Below are 16,039 nucleotides of genomic sequence, written 5' to 3'. Positions count from 1 at the left end.
GATGAGAGACTTCATGCAGTCCTCATCTCGGATCAGAGACTTTGTTCTTTTTTGCAAAACATATTGGATATTCACACGTGCTACACAAGTGTTTTTGTGTGGAGGCTGTGGCACATCCAATCGGGGCGCATACAGAGTTAACTTCAAAGATTACACTTCAAAGTAGTGTTTCTCAACTGTATTAAGGGTACAGTATTTACCCTCTGTTGTAGCTCTCCTAAGAAGATAAAACAGCCACTCAGGTATTTTGCAGTGGCAGTTACAGAAAAGGGAGCATAGGAGAATCACTGTGAGGGTTGAGTATAAGACAGTCAGGGTGGTCTTTAAGGGACCCTGTCACTTTGCCTGTGTAGCAGTAACCCCAGTAACTACCTTTTATATTTTTAAATGACTAAAATGTTTACACAGATCGATTTTATATATGATGTATTGCTTGTTACATTTCACATTGCTATAATTTTCTTTAGCAAGTAAAAGTTCCCCCCAACACTTCATTAGGTACAGTATAAATGCTAATGGTTGATAGAGCTTGTGTATTAGAGTATCCTTGCTTTTCACAAAACAAACATTTTAGTGGCTGAGGTTGTTCTTTGGGATTAGAGCGGTGGTCATCAACCCTGTCCTCAGGGCCCACTAACAGGCCAGGTTTGCAAGAGAACTGAAATACATCACAGGTGATATTTGCTGCTCGGTGATTGCAGTATTTTAGTCTGCATCTCCCCAAGGTATTACATAAATGTGGCCCTTTTGGTGGGCCCTCAGGATAGGATTGATGACCACTTGACTAGAGGTCATCCTACAAGGGATGGGTTAAGCATATTTACTTGATTCTTCTCCTTTATGTTGCCCTTGAGCAGTCGTTCTCAAACAGGGTTCAGTGTAAACCTAAAGTTTCTTCAGAGATTTCTATGGGTTCCTTAAGTCTAATACACATGAGCCGAATCTCGGGCAACATCAGCTGGTTAAAAAAAAAAAACACGGCTGACATTCAGGCCATTGTATGGCAGCCAGACAGAAGGCTGATGGCTCAGAGTGCTGACTGGAGTGTTCTGGCAGGGGGGCCGTCGCCTTGTCAGAACACAGAAGAATAGCAGGGGAGATCGCTGCACTAAGGTACGATCGATAGTACAGTGGCTCCGACCTGAGCTGTCAGTTTTTTTTTAGTAAGTTGGTGAAAATATCTGTGCTATGGTTATAAGTGCTTCACTGCCTGTACAATTTTAATCCAATTTTTTTTTTATGGATATGTTTTTATATGTACCAATATAAATTGAAGCTGCTGCTGTTGTGTAAGTGACAATAAACAGTGTTAGCCCATCTTCTTAGCTCTGTGTTGAACAAAAAAGAGACTAGTGCGTGTCCCAGGCTTTAGGCAATGAACAATTTATGACTCTCAGATAAGTAACCGCAGACAACAATGATCTTTTTGACCAATGACCATAAACGTAAGGAGCATTCTTCTCAGTGAACACATTAATGTAACCTAAGCTGTACATATAATAATTATTGGCAGAGGTTCCCTGAGAATGGAAATCTTATTCATAGGTTCCATCATGTTAAAAAAGATGAGAAAGAGAAAGCTGTGCTAGAGGATCACTACAAATGTCCTCCCAACCCTGTCATTAAAAACCCAGAGCCCCAGCCCCACACACATTGCAGTCTCACATGCAACCTACAAACACTGCAAACATTTGGAATTACTTGGCTATAAAGTTAGCTATTACTGTACATCCTGCCTCATTCCTCCCTATGAGCACTTTCTGGAAGGACCAGTGTATAATGTGAACGTCTCTGCCTAGGAAGATACCCGTCACATGTGTCTGTAATGTTCTCATCATAATTCACATTTTCATCTTTTTTTTTCTTTATTATTATTTTCTAGGTTTTATCACAGGATCCCAGTAATGGATTTGCCAAAGTACATTATGGATTTATCCTCAAAGCAGATAACAAGATTGCTGAAAGTATTCCTTACTTAAGAGTAAGTTCTTTTCAGTATATCACAGTTTGTTGTATGGTCTTCAAATTTCAGCATATCCTAATGTAAGGGGTACCTGTCCACTCTTTGTATTGGGCAAATGTTTAGAGGGTATCATATTTGGGGGAAGGTTTACACCCTCTGTTGAGTTTTTATTGCCCTCTTTGTCACTTTTCTATTTGTACTGGTGACCATTGTCACAAAAAAAAAGGAAGTGAGGGTTAATTCAAGCCGCCCCAGAACATGAGGTATGGGGAAAGCTGATGGGGACACCTGTTCCGGAGACTACAGTCTAAGTTGTGAGCTCCCCTCACTTTGGGCGATTTGCCTCTAGATTTCTGTTGCTTCTCTAGGGCAGAAAGTGAAAGGAAATTTCTCCAGAGGTAAATAGACAGCAACAATATAGCTTAGCAGAGGTCTTAACCCTTCCCTACTTTATCCAAAGCTAAAAAAAAATTAACTATACAGTCCATACAATTTAAACAGTTGTTTAACTGCATCCTGGCATGCCTATGTCAGGTTACATTATTTTCTATAATTGTATAAGGTATTTATTAATTTTATTTTTGATTAACTGATTACATTTTTTTATAGGATGGGCTATTGTCAGAAGAGCCTGGTACTGATGATGGTCGATTTTACTTCCACCTGGGGGATGCCCTGCAGAGAGTTGGAGACAAAGAGGTATAAATTCTTCCTGATGCGTCAGAATAATTCCAAAATTTAAATATTGTCTCAAATATTCCAAAAAATGTGACTGAAAGTATAATACTATGCATAGATGAATATATGTTTTGTAAGATAAGAAGACTTGCACAAACTGAATAGCAGAATAAAACCATAAAATATAAGTTAAAATTATTAATTGCCTTTTTACAGCCCATTCAATTCTCCTTGCCTCCCTATTTCTGGGGATATTCTTGGGCTAAACTTCACATTATTGTCTTTTCCGCTATCCACATCCCAGGCGTTTAAAATGAACAGGCTGGTTTTCCCAATAGTCAGTGTCTGGATCAAGAGGGATGGCCAGCATTTATCAAACTTTTAGCTACAGGTAGGGGACGCCAGATGTGAACTCCCAGTCTCCAGGTTCAACAACAAACGTGACAGGTTTGTTGCCAGGTCCAGGGTCCCTCTGGCATTTACAGTAGATGCTCTATGGACTCATTCTGATATATGCCTTTCCCTACTCTCGATTTCTCTTCATCTGCTTTACAGGATTGAGAGAGAGGGTGTCCTGGGGTATGTGCATAGAACATATAGGGTATACAGAGTGTGGTATATATTGCAGGGTGCCAATGCTAGACTATTTTGCACCCTAGGCAAGACCAGTTACTTGCACCTCCAACCCCCTACCCCACACTCCCCCATCAGCAATTTTATATCTGTGAAGAAATATAGGAGATGAAAAAAACTCCCCTGAATGAACACAAGGATGTAACAGGCTTACTAGTCCAACTGCACCATCCAGTGAAAGAAACAAAGGGTAGTACCACCAGTGCCTCCAAAAGGCCAAATCACCCTATATACTCCCCACGGAAGAGTATGCACTGTCCACACCAGTATTGCATCCGGTGCGCAGTGCCGGCCTGGTCCAAGACCCACAGCAGAACCAATGACCGCCGTTGCCATATTGGAAGAGGGCAGGGCGGAGACATACTGAGCTCCAGACATTGGAGCCAACAGGGAGGGTGGGACAACCTGTCTGCATGACTCCAAAGACCCAGGCATCCAAAAAAAATACTACGACAGGGACTACTGTAGGTCAAGGACAAACAGTACGAACCAGTGGCCATAACTGCGCCCTAGCCAGCAGTGCACCCTAAGCGGTTGCCTAGTTCACCTAGTAGTAACCCTGCAGGGTGTACAGAGCAGTGTGTGTACTGATCAGTGTATACAGAGCAATGTGTAGATGTTGGAGGATGTACATAATTGTGTGTACCCACTTTTGTGAGATACTGTATATAGGAAGGTGTACAGAGCAATGTGTATATAATGGAGCATGTGCAAATAAGTGTATATATCGGAAGGTGTACAGAGCAATGTGTATATTGGTGAGAGTATGTACAGAGCAGTGTATGTATATATTGCAGGGTGTTCAGAGCAGTGTTTATATAAATCAGATGGTACACAGAGCTCTATATATATATATATATCAGAGGGTGTGAAGAGCAATGTGTATAGATCTAAGTGTGTAAAGAACAGTACACATTGGAGAGCGTACAGAACAATGTGTGTGCACATCTGAACCAAGAGCAGTTTATTTTGTGAATAGTGGGTGGCTGGTTGCTCTGAAGGAAACATTTGAATAAAAGTACCTCTTGCAATATCATGCTGTTTACTATACCTTGTCCTGAATGGGGTAATAGTAAAGGTGATTGTATTTTCCAGGCATACACGTGGTATGAGGCTGGCCACAAGAAAGGACACTTTGCTTCTGTCTGGCAGCGATCATTGTACAATGTAAATGGACTGAAAGCTCAACCGTGGTGGACTGCAAAGGAAACTGGTTACACTGATCTAGTGAGGGTAAGCATTCATTTTAAATAAGGTTAATGAGCCCCCGCACAGACTGTTAAGTGATGATCACTGCAACAAGAAAAGAATGGAGTGTGATATACAGTATACCTTTAGCTCCTCTTCATTGTATGTTCCGTTCTGGAGAATCCCCTGGTAAGTAACCATAGGGATCTTCAGCTTTCCATTTCACAAGGTATCAGGGAAATCTCTGACACTCAACAATTAAGGGGGTGCAATCAAGTTCCTTTTTACAATTTTTTTAAACATTATTTTTCATTGTGTTTTTTGCATGTCAACACAAGAAATCAAACAAAACACAGCCATAGTGGTTACGTGTGTCAATAATGTTGTGTTCCACACTGAAACCCATCTAAATAAACATTAATGCTCAATGTAAAAATCCATAACAATGACAGGAGGCTCAGCAGATTGCTATAGTACAAAAGGACGCCAGATGCCTGAATAAACAGTATGATGCACCAGGGACAAGTACAGTTATGCCTTAGCAGCAGGGCATGTTCATAGTGGGACCTAAGGTAATCCGGGAATTGTCCCGGGAGGGGATAAATCATACTAATTGATCAGACCACCTTAGTGTAAAATAGAGGATGGAATTGGCTCAGAGAAGTAGGACAACAAAATGTTCAAGGTTGTTTTGAAGTTAGCCATAACTGAGGTTGTCAACCAAGCAGACCATACTTTCTCAAATTTGGTGAAACATCCCCCACTGCTTTAAGCAGCCTTTTATAATGGTAGGGCCGAATTAACAAGTGTCTTTGATTTGTCCAACAAGGGAAGGGGCTAGTGTGGTTTTTTTTTTTTTTTTTGCTAAATTTAAAGTGCATCTAGGGCCGGCAGCCAGAGATAATCATTGTCTTCTCCCGGTGAGGACGGTTTCACCCGCTCTCCCGCTGGGAGCAGACAATAGCTCGGCAAGAGAGATTCCCCTGTCAGCACTATCATATATATATTTTTTTGTATAATCTCTATTTTATTTTTCAATATAACATACATGGAGAATAACAAAAAGGAGACAATAAACAAAAAGGGGGCACATAGGAGATTGTGGGGTGTACATCAGACCACAAGTGCAAAAGGACCTTAGATACATTTAGTAGCCAGCTTCATATGACTTCATCAACTTATACCCATACAACAAAGGGGATGTGTGTGTATTCAAACCATTGTATCAAAACAGGATTGCGTTCTCGCGTATTAGAAACAGCGCAGTGAGCGCTGTGCCCATCATGACCCAAAATGAGATGGGAAGGGGATAAGGAGAGAAAAAAACACAATTTGTAACAATAAACTAACAAACAATCGGCACAACATCTGTGGGCAGAAATGTGTATTTGTTATAAAGAACCTAGGTCTCATCATCAAAGATATTGGCATTATCCATATTGATGAGGGAATCGTGCAAAATAAATCTGCACTGTGTATGCCCAGACTAAAGACTCTGTTGATCTTGCCAGCAATGCTGTGACCTGATCACTTCATGTGGGCATATAAGAATGCACAAAGAACCTTATCTTTATTGTGAAAACTACTAGTCTCATCAATCCAAAATGTAGTGGAGATGAACAAAGGCAGACATGTTAAAAATCTAGCATGTGTAGCAACCAGGCCCGGATTGGCCAATCGGGAGAACCAGGACACCTCCCGGTGGGCTGGTCGGGTTGCGGGCCGCTACCATTTTGTTCAGGAGGGGGGCACAATCAGCCGCTAAACCATTTTAATCAGTGTGTCAGACAGCGCACTGAGCGCAGTGACACTTTAAAAACTGTCTGCCCGCCGATTCCGACTCACTGGCTGCCGAGTGCGCTCCTTTCCTCCTGTGCGTTTCCTCGCCCCCCCCCCATGGAGGATTGACTTGGGTTATTCCACTGGCGTGCGCGGCGTGACGTCACGCCGGCGGCCGGAGGCGAATTGAGAGAGGGAGGACTCGCGCAGGGAGCTGTGCCTGTGAGTGTCGGCGCTTGCAGCCTAGCGCTTGCAGCTGAGGCAGAGGGAGGGGTGCAATCAGGGGGGACAGTCCAGGCTGCTTTGGCTTCTGTACGAGGCAATTTTCTAGGTCTGGAGTCTGGAGTGGTGGGCAGAGGCAGAGAGAAGACTGGGTGCCTCGATCTCCAGCAATTAAAAAAAAAAAACTGTCCTAAGATTAGAGGACTCTTTGTTCATTTTCAGGCGGCGCAGTGATCTTGACAGTCACGCACGGCTATATCAATCCGCCAGCCCTGTGCTTTCTAGCGGCTCACAGCTGACACTTGTTTAACACAGGAGCTCGGTCCTGTGTTTTCAAGCAGAGTGACAGCAAGGCGCTCCCAGCAGCTCACAGTCCAATAGAGGAGGGGGCGAAAAGTGGGGGAGGTACCTCACATCGCTTCCTCGTGTTTGAAAGTGCAGTCTGCAAATGACCGACTTCGGCAGGCAGGACAGGTGGGGGTGATCTGACATGGAGGAACAGAGTGAGCATACTGCAGGCACTCTGCTCTCTTCTCCTCTCTAGTTTGCACAGCTGCATTCTGACTTATGTGCAGTGTTTCAACTAGTAGTGAACGCACAAATGTGTGTCACGCTAGGCTCTGTCCTCCTATTTTCTATTTTATGTGTCCCTGCGCTCTGGTCACTCAGCCTGAGACAGAACAGGGACACAGGAAATAGAAATTAGGAGGACAAAGCTGACCTGAGAGTAGAGTTGCCACCTCATCCCTTTAAAAAGGAACACATATGAATTACACAGGTTCTGAGGTTAATTTAATGCAGGTAAGGCACCAAATGAGTCTAATTACCACCTTAATTAGCCACAGAACCTGTGTAATTAATATGTGTTCCTTTTTAAAGGGATGAGGTGGCAACCCTACCTGAGAGTGACACACACTGACGACTGGGCGAATGGGGTCATGTTCGGTCATGTGCGGCGGCAGGGCTGCTCCTGGAGTCCCGTCTCCACTTCATCGTGAGCTGCCGCTGTCTTCTCCTCCGGATCCGTTTTTCTATTGTGTCAGCCAGTCTGGCAGTGTGACAGAGGTCGCAGAGCAGAGGGAAAAAAGGCAGGTGGTCAGTATAGGAATACTGTAGGTAGGTCAGTGTAGTGGTCAGTATAGGAGTCAGGTAGGTTAGTGTAGTGGTCAGTGTAGTAGTCAGGTAGGTCAGAGTAGTGGTAGGTCAGTGACTCAGTGTAGTGGCCAGTATAGGAATCAGGTAGGTCAGTGTAGGAGTCAGATAGGTCAGTGCTACTAACACAGACATGGGGCACTAGTCCATGTTCTGACATTATGATATCAATGATGGGGCACTGTTCCTCCCACTGATACCAATGATGGGGCGCTATTCCTTGCACTGATACCAATGAGGGGGCACTATTCCTCTCACTAACCAATGATGAGAGATTATTCCTCCGACTGACATTAATTATGGGACATTATTCCTCCCACCGATAAAAATAATGGGGTATTATTCCTTCCACCGATACCAATAATGGGGCAGTATTCTTCTCTCTGATACCAATAATGGGGCAGTATTCCTCTCTTTGACACCAATGATGGGACACTATTCCTCCCACTGACCCCAATGATGGGACAGTGTTCCTCCCACTGATGCCAAAGATGGGGCACTATTACTGTACACCACCACAGTGACACTGTCAGACTGATATTTTTCTGGATAACCATACAAGTGATGGGCTCTGTGCATCAGAGAAAGTCCTTTGGCTCTTATTTAGGTAAGTTGTCAGGCAGTCTGAACTGTGTCCAATGGCCCTCTACTGGCTCAGAACGCCTTTCCAGCCGCAGACACTTACTTCTGTGGTGAGAACTGCATAGTTGTGAGGTAGGAATAACCTGCCCAGGGTTAACACTGGAGATTGCAGCCACCACAGCAGGGGTGAGACAAAGTTCCCTGTCCAGGAAAACAGTGAGGCCCCGTACACACGGCCGAGGAACTCGACGTGCCAAACACGTCGAGTTCCTCGTCGAGTTCAGGGATGAAGCCGCCGAGGAGCTCGGCGGGCCGCCTTCTCCCATAGAACAACGAGAAAATAGAGAACATGTTCTCTATTTTCTCGACGAGTTCCTCGGCGGCTCCATCGAGCCAAAAGTGTACAGACGACAGAGTTTCTCGGCAGAATCCGGGTTTGACCGAGTTTCTCGGTGAATTCTGCCGAGAAACTCTGTCGTGTGTACGAGGCCTAAGCTATCTTATCTAGACAAGATCTTTAGTTGAAGGGCTCTGAAGTAGAACTGGGCAAAGAACTGCCTTGAGAAGTGACAGTGTGCTGTGTGAAAAGTAAGAAAGAAATGAAATTATTGTATAAGGGGTTGGGGGGGGGGGGGGGGGGGGTTGGACTGAGGTGACCATAATTTCTTTAATAAAAAAATAGCAGTTTAAAAAAATGTTTGTTATTTTGAGCTTGCCTTCTCTGACTAAAAAAAAAAAACATTAATTGAAGCCTCACTGTGCCACCAAACGCAGTCACTGTGCCATCACACGCAATTTCTGTGCCATCACATGCAGCCACTGTGCCCATCAAACGCAACACTGTGCCCATCAATTGTCGCCACTGTGCCATCACATGCAGCCACTGTGCCAACACACGCAGCACTGTGCCATCAATTGTCGCCACTGTGCCATCACACGCAGCCACTGTGCCCATCACACGCAGCCACTGTGCCCATCACACGCAGCCACTGTGCCCATCACACGCAGCCACTGTGCCCATCACACGCAGCCACTGTGCCCATCAATTGTCGCCACTGTGCCCATCACACACAGCCACTGTGCCCATCGCACGCAGCCACTGTGCCACCATCAATTGTCACCACTGTGCCCATCACACGCAGCCACTCTGCCCATCACACGCAGCCACTCTGCCCATCACACGCAGCCACTGTGCCCATCACACGCAGCCACTGTGCCACCATCAATTGTCGCCACTGTTCCCATCAAACGCAGCCACTGTGCCCATCAATTGTCGCCACTGTGCTCATCACACGCAGCCACTGTGCCACCAAACGCAGCCACTGTGCCCATCAAACGCAGCCACTGCCCATCAATTGTCGCCACTGTGCCATCACACGCAGCCACTGTGCCAACACACGCAGCACTGTGCCATCAATTGTCACCACTGTGCCATCACATGCAGCCACTGTGCCAACACACGCAGCCACTGTGCCCATCACACGCAGCCACTGTGCCCATCACACGCAGCCACTGTGCCCATCACACGCAGCCACTGTGCCAACACACGCAGCACTGTGCCAACACACGCAGCACTGTGCCATCAATTGTTGCCTATACTTTGAAGTGCAAAGGAGGGCTCGGGGGAATTACAGGCTGTAGAGAACAGTGCGCCATTGCAAACTTATATTTTGAGGTTTTAATTACATTATATTAATAGTCGTGAACTAAAGTGGGCTGGTCTAAGGCATGAAACTCCAGGGCTGAAAATGAGTCCCACTCCGGCCCTGGTAGCAACTATGGTTTCCTCTGTAGATGCAATGGACAAATTAGCGTAGACATGATGGGACAGAAAGTGACATAATAAAGGGAAAATACCTGAAAAAATAAAACGTTTGCAGCCGCTACATCTGATAACATGTCAGATGCAATTTATTACATTTTTGCTTTGGGTTTAAATGGAATTGGTCAAGATGGGGTAACAAATCCCCCAGTGAGATGGCTGAAAAATCAGTCTCACAAGGTGTTTGCATAAAAAGCTGTCTGTATGACCCAGGCTTAAGAAATGAATGGGTATGTCCTGGCATTGACTTTTCTATAGGTTTGATGTTCTATTTTTTAATTATTTCTCCTCTGAATCGCAGTTTGACACTGAGATAAGAACATTGGGTTTGATTTCTTACTACTTCTTGACTACGTAATGTGGTTATGACAGGCTGACTTTGGCTTTTCAGCTGAGTTTTTCTGATCACCAACCCAAGTAAGCTTTTGATGCAACTCTTGTCACACTCTGCCCAAATTTGATTTATTTTGTTTGGAATTGGTCTTTAACACTTTGACGGTCACAGACTTGTTATGAGGTCATTGCAGTAAGAGAGAAGCGTTGCTCAGCTGCTTGTCTCCATCCCACCATGGCTACATTGTCAGATCATAGTCATAAGCTGTCTATAACAGCTGTAACACCTGTTGCCGCATCTCTGCTTAGGAACTGCAAGCCATTATTTGCTTTCTCAACTGCACCCTGGTAGCACAGGCTGAAACCTGCATTTCTTCATCAGCTGGAGGGCTGCAGTCTACCCGAGTCTAAACTACAGAGCTCATTCATGCAAGAAATTAGAATTTTGTAATCAGAGCCCTATTGTTCTGTGATTCAATGTGCAACCAGCTGGAGAATAATGCGGAAGCTGTACTTTTTCTTATATCCTCAATTGGCACTTCAAATACTATGAAAATGCACATTTATCACTCAGACACATTGCCTGTGAATAATGACTATGTATATATTCAAAGATTGATTAGCAGAGACAAAGTGGTGTCTTTACTATTCTCCTAATGTATACTGCAGGTGGGACATGGTGCATTAGACACGCTGTACTAACTTTTAGTATATTATATACCTGGCTACACTTTATAATGAGATTCTGCAAAGTACTTTGGCTGCTGTGTTCAAATCTTTTAAATCCTTAGCTCTCCTCCATGCTAAATTACTTATTTATTAGCTATATTTAAGGGTGCAATAAAGTACTGCAATAGAGCTTGCATAGGCCTTTTCTACTAAATATGTCTGAAATAAAAAAAGACTGTAATATCTAGAACAACCAATCAGATTCTCCCTAGCCAGTTATATTTTCAATCAAAAGTGAGATTTGTTGTTAAACTGTTTAAGACAAGGTTTAGAAAGTGCCCAGGTTTTATTTGAGGGCAATGCCTTGTAATATTTTATATTAAAGGAAAAATAGAGACACAATTCGCAATGCCTGGCACCACATCCAAAACGTATAAACAAAAAGAAGGAAGAATTGAAAAGCGGACTTTTAGGGCTGCCATCCCAATGGGGAAAGAGAAGTACTCAAAGCTATAGATAAAATATGAAAATATAGTTACATGCATGTATATTAACTACATAATACAAAAATCTAGTTTAAACATCATAATAAATTTCATTAAAAAAAAAATAACAATCAAAAAAGAATACTTTGGAATATATACCAAAATCAAACACATGAGAGGTGTGAGGCATCCAATTCACCGTGATCCCTTGGTGCTGGCATTGTGATCCCATCTGCTGGCCTTCAGATAGAAGATTTCTGTTATGACAGCACATTCATTATTCCATGGGAGAATATGGGAGAATGACCATCTCATAACTGGAGAATAAGCTAACTACCAGCATTAATTTCGTAGACGGAAATATTCTTGTAGATGAAATTAACACTATTTTAGTCTACTAAAATACGACCAAAACTAAAATAGCATTATAGTTATGACTATAACTAAATCGAAATTTGACATCAAAATTAACATCGGTTATATGTCACAACGGCTAAATCTGTGTCTGTAGTGCATGTTCAGACCTTAATACCATAAATAATAACATTCTAGAGAAATGCTTAAATAATGCATTACAATTTAACTAAACACATTATATTGTAGTTGACTAAGATACGACTAAAACAAATTAGATGACTAAAATATGGCTACAGCATTTTAGTCAAAAGACTAGACTAAAACTAAATCGACATTTGACGTAAAAATTAACACTGCTAACCACCTTTACATGGTACTACACTGACTTTTGGATTAGATGAACAAGTGTAAAGTAGTTGCATTGTGGGATGGCATGGCTATTCCTCAGTGTCCCACAGCACTTGTAATGGCAATTGTAAAGTGGTTTTCATAAGTAAAGGCATCTAATTGGTTCCTACACCTAAAATGTTTGTAAACCCACAGGGTAAAATTTACATTATCCTCTTGGTTGATGAATCTAATGTTCCCCTGTGACTGTGCTTTATAAAAAAATGAAGTTATATACCTTGTTTACACAGCGCAGATCTGTGATCACGTGACCCAACGTCTTTCTCCTCTCTCGGCCTGACAGTTGCAGTGGGTGGGGCCAAGGATCCCCGCTGATGTCTTTCAGGAGGGGAGGAGGAGTGGAGGAAAAATGTGTCCCTACCCGCTGCAGCTGTCATGCGAGAGAGGAGAAAGACGGCAGGTCATGTGATCGCAGATCTGCGCTCTGTAAAAAAAGGTATATGGCTGCATTTTGTTTTATAAATCACAGTCACAGGGGGCATTAGATTCATCAACCAGGAGATAATGTAAATTGTACCCTAATTTGAGCAGCCCTACCCTAATGTGGCCCTACCTGCTGCAGCTGTCATGCGAGACAGGAGAAAGACGGCAGGTCATGTGATTGCAGATCTGCGCTCTGTAAAAAAAGGTATATGGCTGCATTTTTTTTTATAAATCACAGTCACAGGGGGACATTAGATTCATCAACCAGAGGTTAATGTAAATTGTACCCTAATTTGAGCAGCAGAAGGAGAGGGGGTGGGCACGGACATGGAGCTCACAGACAGCGAGGGGAGGGGGGAGGAGACAGAGAGCAGACTTGCGGATGATAGAGGCACGTAAACTGACCACGGTGTCAGGGCTCAGCAGCCATGATGAACTGTGATCAGTTTACAGAGGGTGGGTAGAAACTGGCAGGATCAGCCAGGTTTCTTAGGTGTTACAGGGGGCCAAATGAGACAGCACAAGAACTGTGCCGTATAACATTCTTTAAAGGTACAGCATCTTTATCTTTTTTTTTTTTTTTTGCTTCAAATGAAGACTATTGTCTTTGGGGATATCTTGACTTGAAAAAAAGGTATCAAAGTCTCTATTTATCTTCTTTTATTCTTCCCTGTTCTACTTGCACTTTGCCCAGTGTTAATAGCTTTCTGATATTACTGAAGGTACTTATAGGCATAAGATGGTGGTTTGAAGATCTACCTGCTAGATGGTCATTATGTATTGTAGAAGGACAGTGACATAGACATGCACATACTTTTTATCTATTTGTGCAGGTTTATGTATTGAACAGTCATTTCTTGAATGAAGGCATTATATTGCCTGGAAAATCCATCTCTGGCTATCTACTCTTCCGCTGAGATCTTTTGACCAAGGGAGTGTCAGCAGAGACCACTATGAGAAAAAGGTTTTGGGGTTGATTTACTAAAACTGGAAAGTGCTAAATCTGGTGAAATCGGCTTCCAAGTTTTTTCCCCCAAAGTTTAATTGAACAAGCTTAAGTTAGAAGCTGATTGGCTACTGTGCACAGCTGCACCAGATTTTGCACTCTCCAGTTTTAGTAAACTTTATTGTGTTCTGTATGTGACAGATAATATTCCATATTTTAAGACAAGCTTTTGGTAAATCGGCTCTGTGCATTTTTATGAAAAGAGAGTAAATGTCCTAAGTGTTGTGTTTTTTTTTCTTTGCTTCAAATACAGCTACAGTTACTGTACCCATGACAATAATCAACCAGATTGGGTGACAGAGTCCTCTGAAGCAGCAACTGCATGTTCCTCTGTGTTAAGTTTTGGCAAGTGTAGTAGTTCTTTGTTTAAATACAATCAGAAATCTGTGAAAACCATTCAACTATAAAACTAAAAATTATGTTTCAAACAAAGGGTACACTTAATTCAAACTTCATTCAAAATGTTGGCAATTAAAAATGAATTACTGTAGTCGATGCAAAAGAGTGTGGGGCTGGCTTAACCAAATCCCACCTAAACAACTGGACTTTAAAGGCTCAGCATGAGAGACTAGACAGAATTATGAAAAAATTGTATCTTTATTCGTACACGTTAAAACTAAGTTTATAAAAACAAAGGTATATCAGCCTTCAAACAATCAACAGGATAATGTTACAAAGAACTCTACTTTAGGTACTGAAAGACTGTTATATAAATTGGTTTAAGGATAAACTAGCATCAATGTAGAAATGGTATGCTTCCGATAGCCAGGTCAACGTTTTGCCAGTTACATGGCTTCTTCAGGACCCAATATAGCAAGGTAGAGCAACACTAAATATGTTATGTAGAAAGAGAAGAAAGTATAATTATAGATATATGAAATTCACAATATTCTAATACAGTACACATGAATTTTTCTACAGATCATAATGCCACGTACACATGATCATTTTTCGGCTTGTAAAAAATTACGTTTTCAGCCTCTAGAAAAAAAACAACGTTTTTTCCAACTTCATCGTTAAAACGACGTTGCCCACACACGATCGTTAAAAAAAAATGCTCTAGCAAAGCGCAGTGACGTACGACGGCACTATAAAGGGGAAGTTCCATTCGGATGGCGCCACCCTTTGGGCTGCTATAGCTGATTTTGTGTTAGTAAAGGACGATTCACGATTTTCTGTCTGTTACAGCGTGATGAATGTGCTTACTCCATTACGAACGGTAGTTTTACCAGAAAGAGCGCTCCCGTCTCATAACTTTCTTCTGAGCATGCGCGGGTTTTTCACGTCGTTTAAGCCCACACGCGATAATTTTTTACAACACGAAAAACGACATCTTTTTAAAACATCGTTAAAAAATGCAGCATGTTCGAATTTTTTTTTTTTTTTGGCGTTTTTCAGAAGCCAAAAAATTATGTGAAGCCCACACACGATCGTTTTAAATTACATTTTTTAAAAACTTTGTTTTTTACATGCCGAAAAATTATTGTGTGTACACGGCATAAGAGTAAGATGCTTGCATTACTGTGGTGGATCATAAAAGGTCCAAGTAGCACAGCCTGGGGGTGGGCACAGGGGTAGCATCACAGACTGCCGGTTGGCATAGATCCACGGTGGGCAGAAATTGGATGCAGAGACCTGTAGAATAGTAAGGGGATCCCTAAGTATATATCAAATAGTGTGTATGTATATATATATATATCTGCACAATACATATATAGGGAACTTATTATGCACTATTCAGTAGTAGGCACAGAAAGGTACTGTAAGGTTCACAGCCACAAAGTTGAGAAATACTGTAGTCATAACCTATATTAGTTGATAAATAATAATATTTCTCATGCTCTCTGACTATAATAATCCCTCTACAGTTCTTCAAAAATATCAAAATTTATTCTGGTTATAAACAACTAGGCCTCATGCCCTCTGGGCTTAAAAAAAAAAAAACTTTTACAGGCATTTGGCATTTTTTTCTTATTTTTTTCAGCCTATAAAAGCACATCTATGTTAGTTAGCCTTTGTGTTTAAGCACACACAGGCATTCACAGGACAATTAGAAGAGGAGCATGTGCAGGCTGAAAAAAAAAGTGTAGTTTTTGGTGGTAAAATATTATAAAAACCCCTATTATATGTTTTTTTGCATCTTTTAGTTTGAGCTCTTTTATGTAAGTCATAAATGAACTTTACTTTGTTTTCACCTGAAAGATAATTACTGCGTGGAGGAGTAGTTGTTCGTTTTGTCTAATTTCACAAAGTGCAGAGTGAAAATCATCTACTTATTGCTGGTGCTTGATCTGGGGAAGATGTGCAATTTCCAGTGTTTTTCAAATATGCTTATTATA

At 42.2% G+C, this 16,039-nt stretch overlaps 1 protein-coding gene across 7 annotated transcripts in view; it reads left to right on the top strand.

Moving 5' to 3' along the window:
* Positions 1-16,039, top strand: part of ASPH (aspartate beta-hydroxylase) — a 253,502-nt gene that overhangs the window by 214,642 nt on the left and 22,821 nt on the right. For all 7 annotated transcript variants that reach the window (XM_040354262.1, XM_040354261.1, XM_040354260.1 and 4 more), the window contains 3 exons: positions 1,883-1,981; positions 2,573-2,662; positions 4,370-4,507. In XM_040354262.1, the coding sequence (XP_040210196.1) occupies positions 1,883-1,981; positions 2,573-2,662; positions 4,370-4,507 (327 nt within the window). The remainder of the gene's footprint in view (positions 1-1,882; positions 1,982-2,572; positions 2,663-4,369; positions 4,508-16,039) is intronic.

This window comes from Rana temporaria, chromosome 5 (genome assembly GCF_905171775.1).
Source record: "Rana temporaria chromosome 5, aRanTem1.1, whole genome shotgun sequence".
NCBI classification, from domain to species: Eukaryota; Metazoa; Chordata; class Amphibia; order Anura; family Ranidae; genus Rana; species Rana temporaria.
Note: the sequence above shows the minus strand (reverse complement) of the source record. Positions and strands in the feature narration are given on the sequence as shown.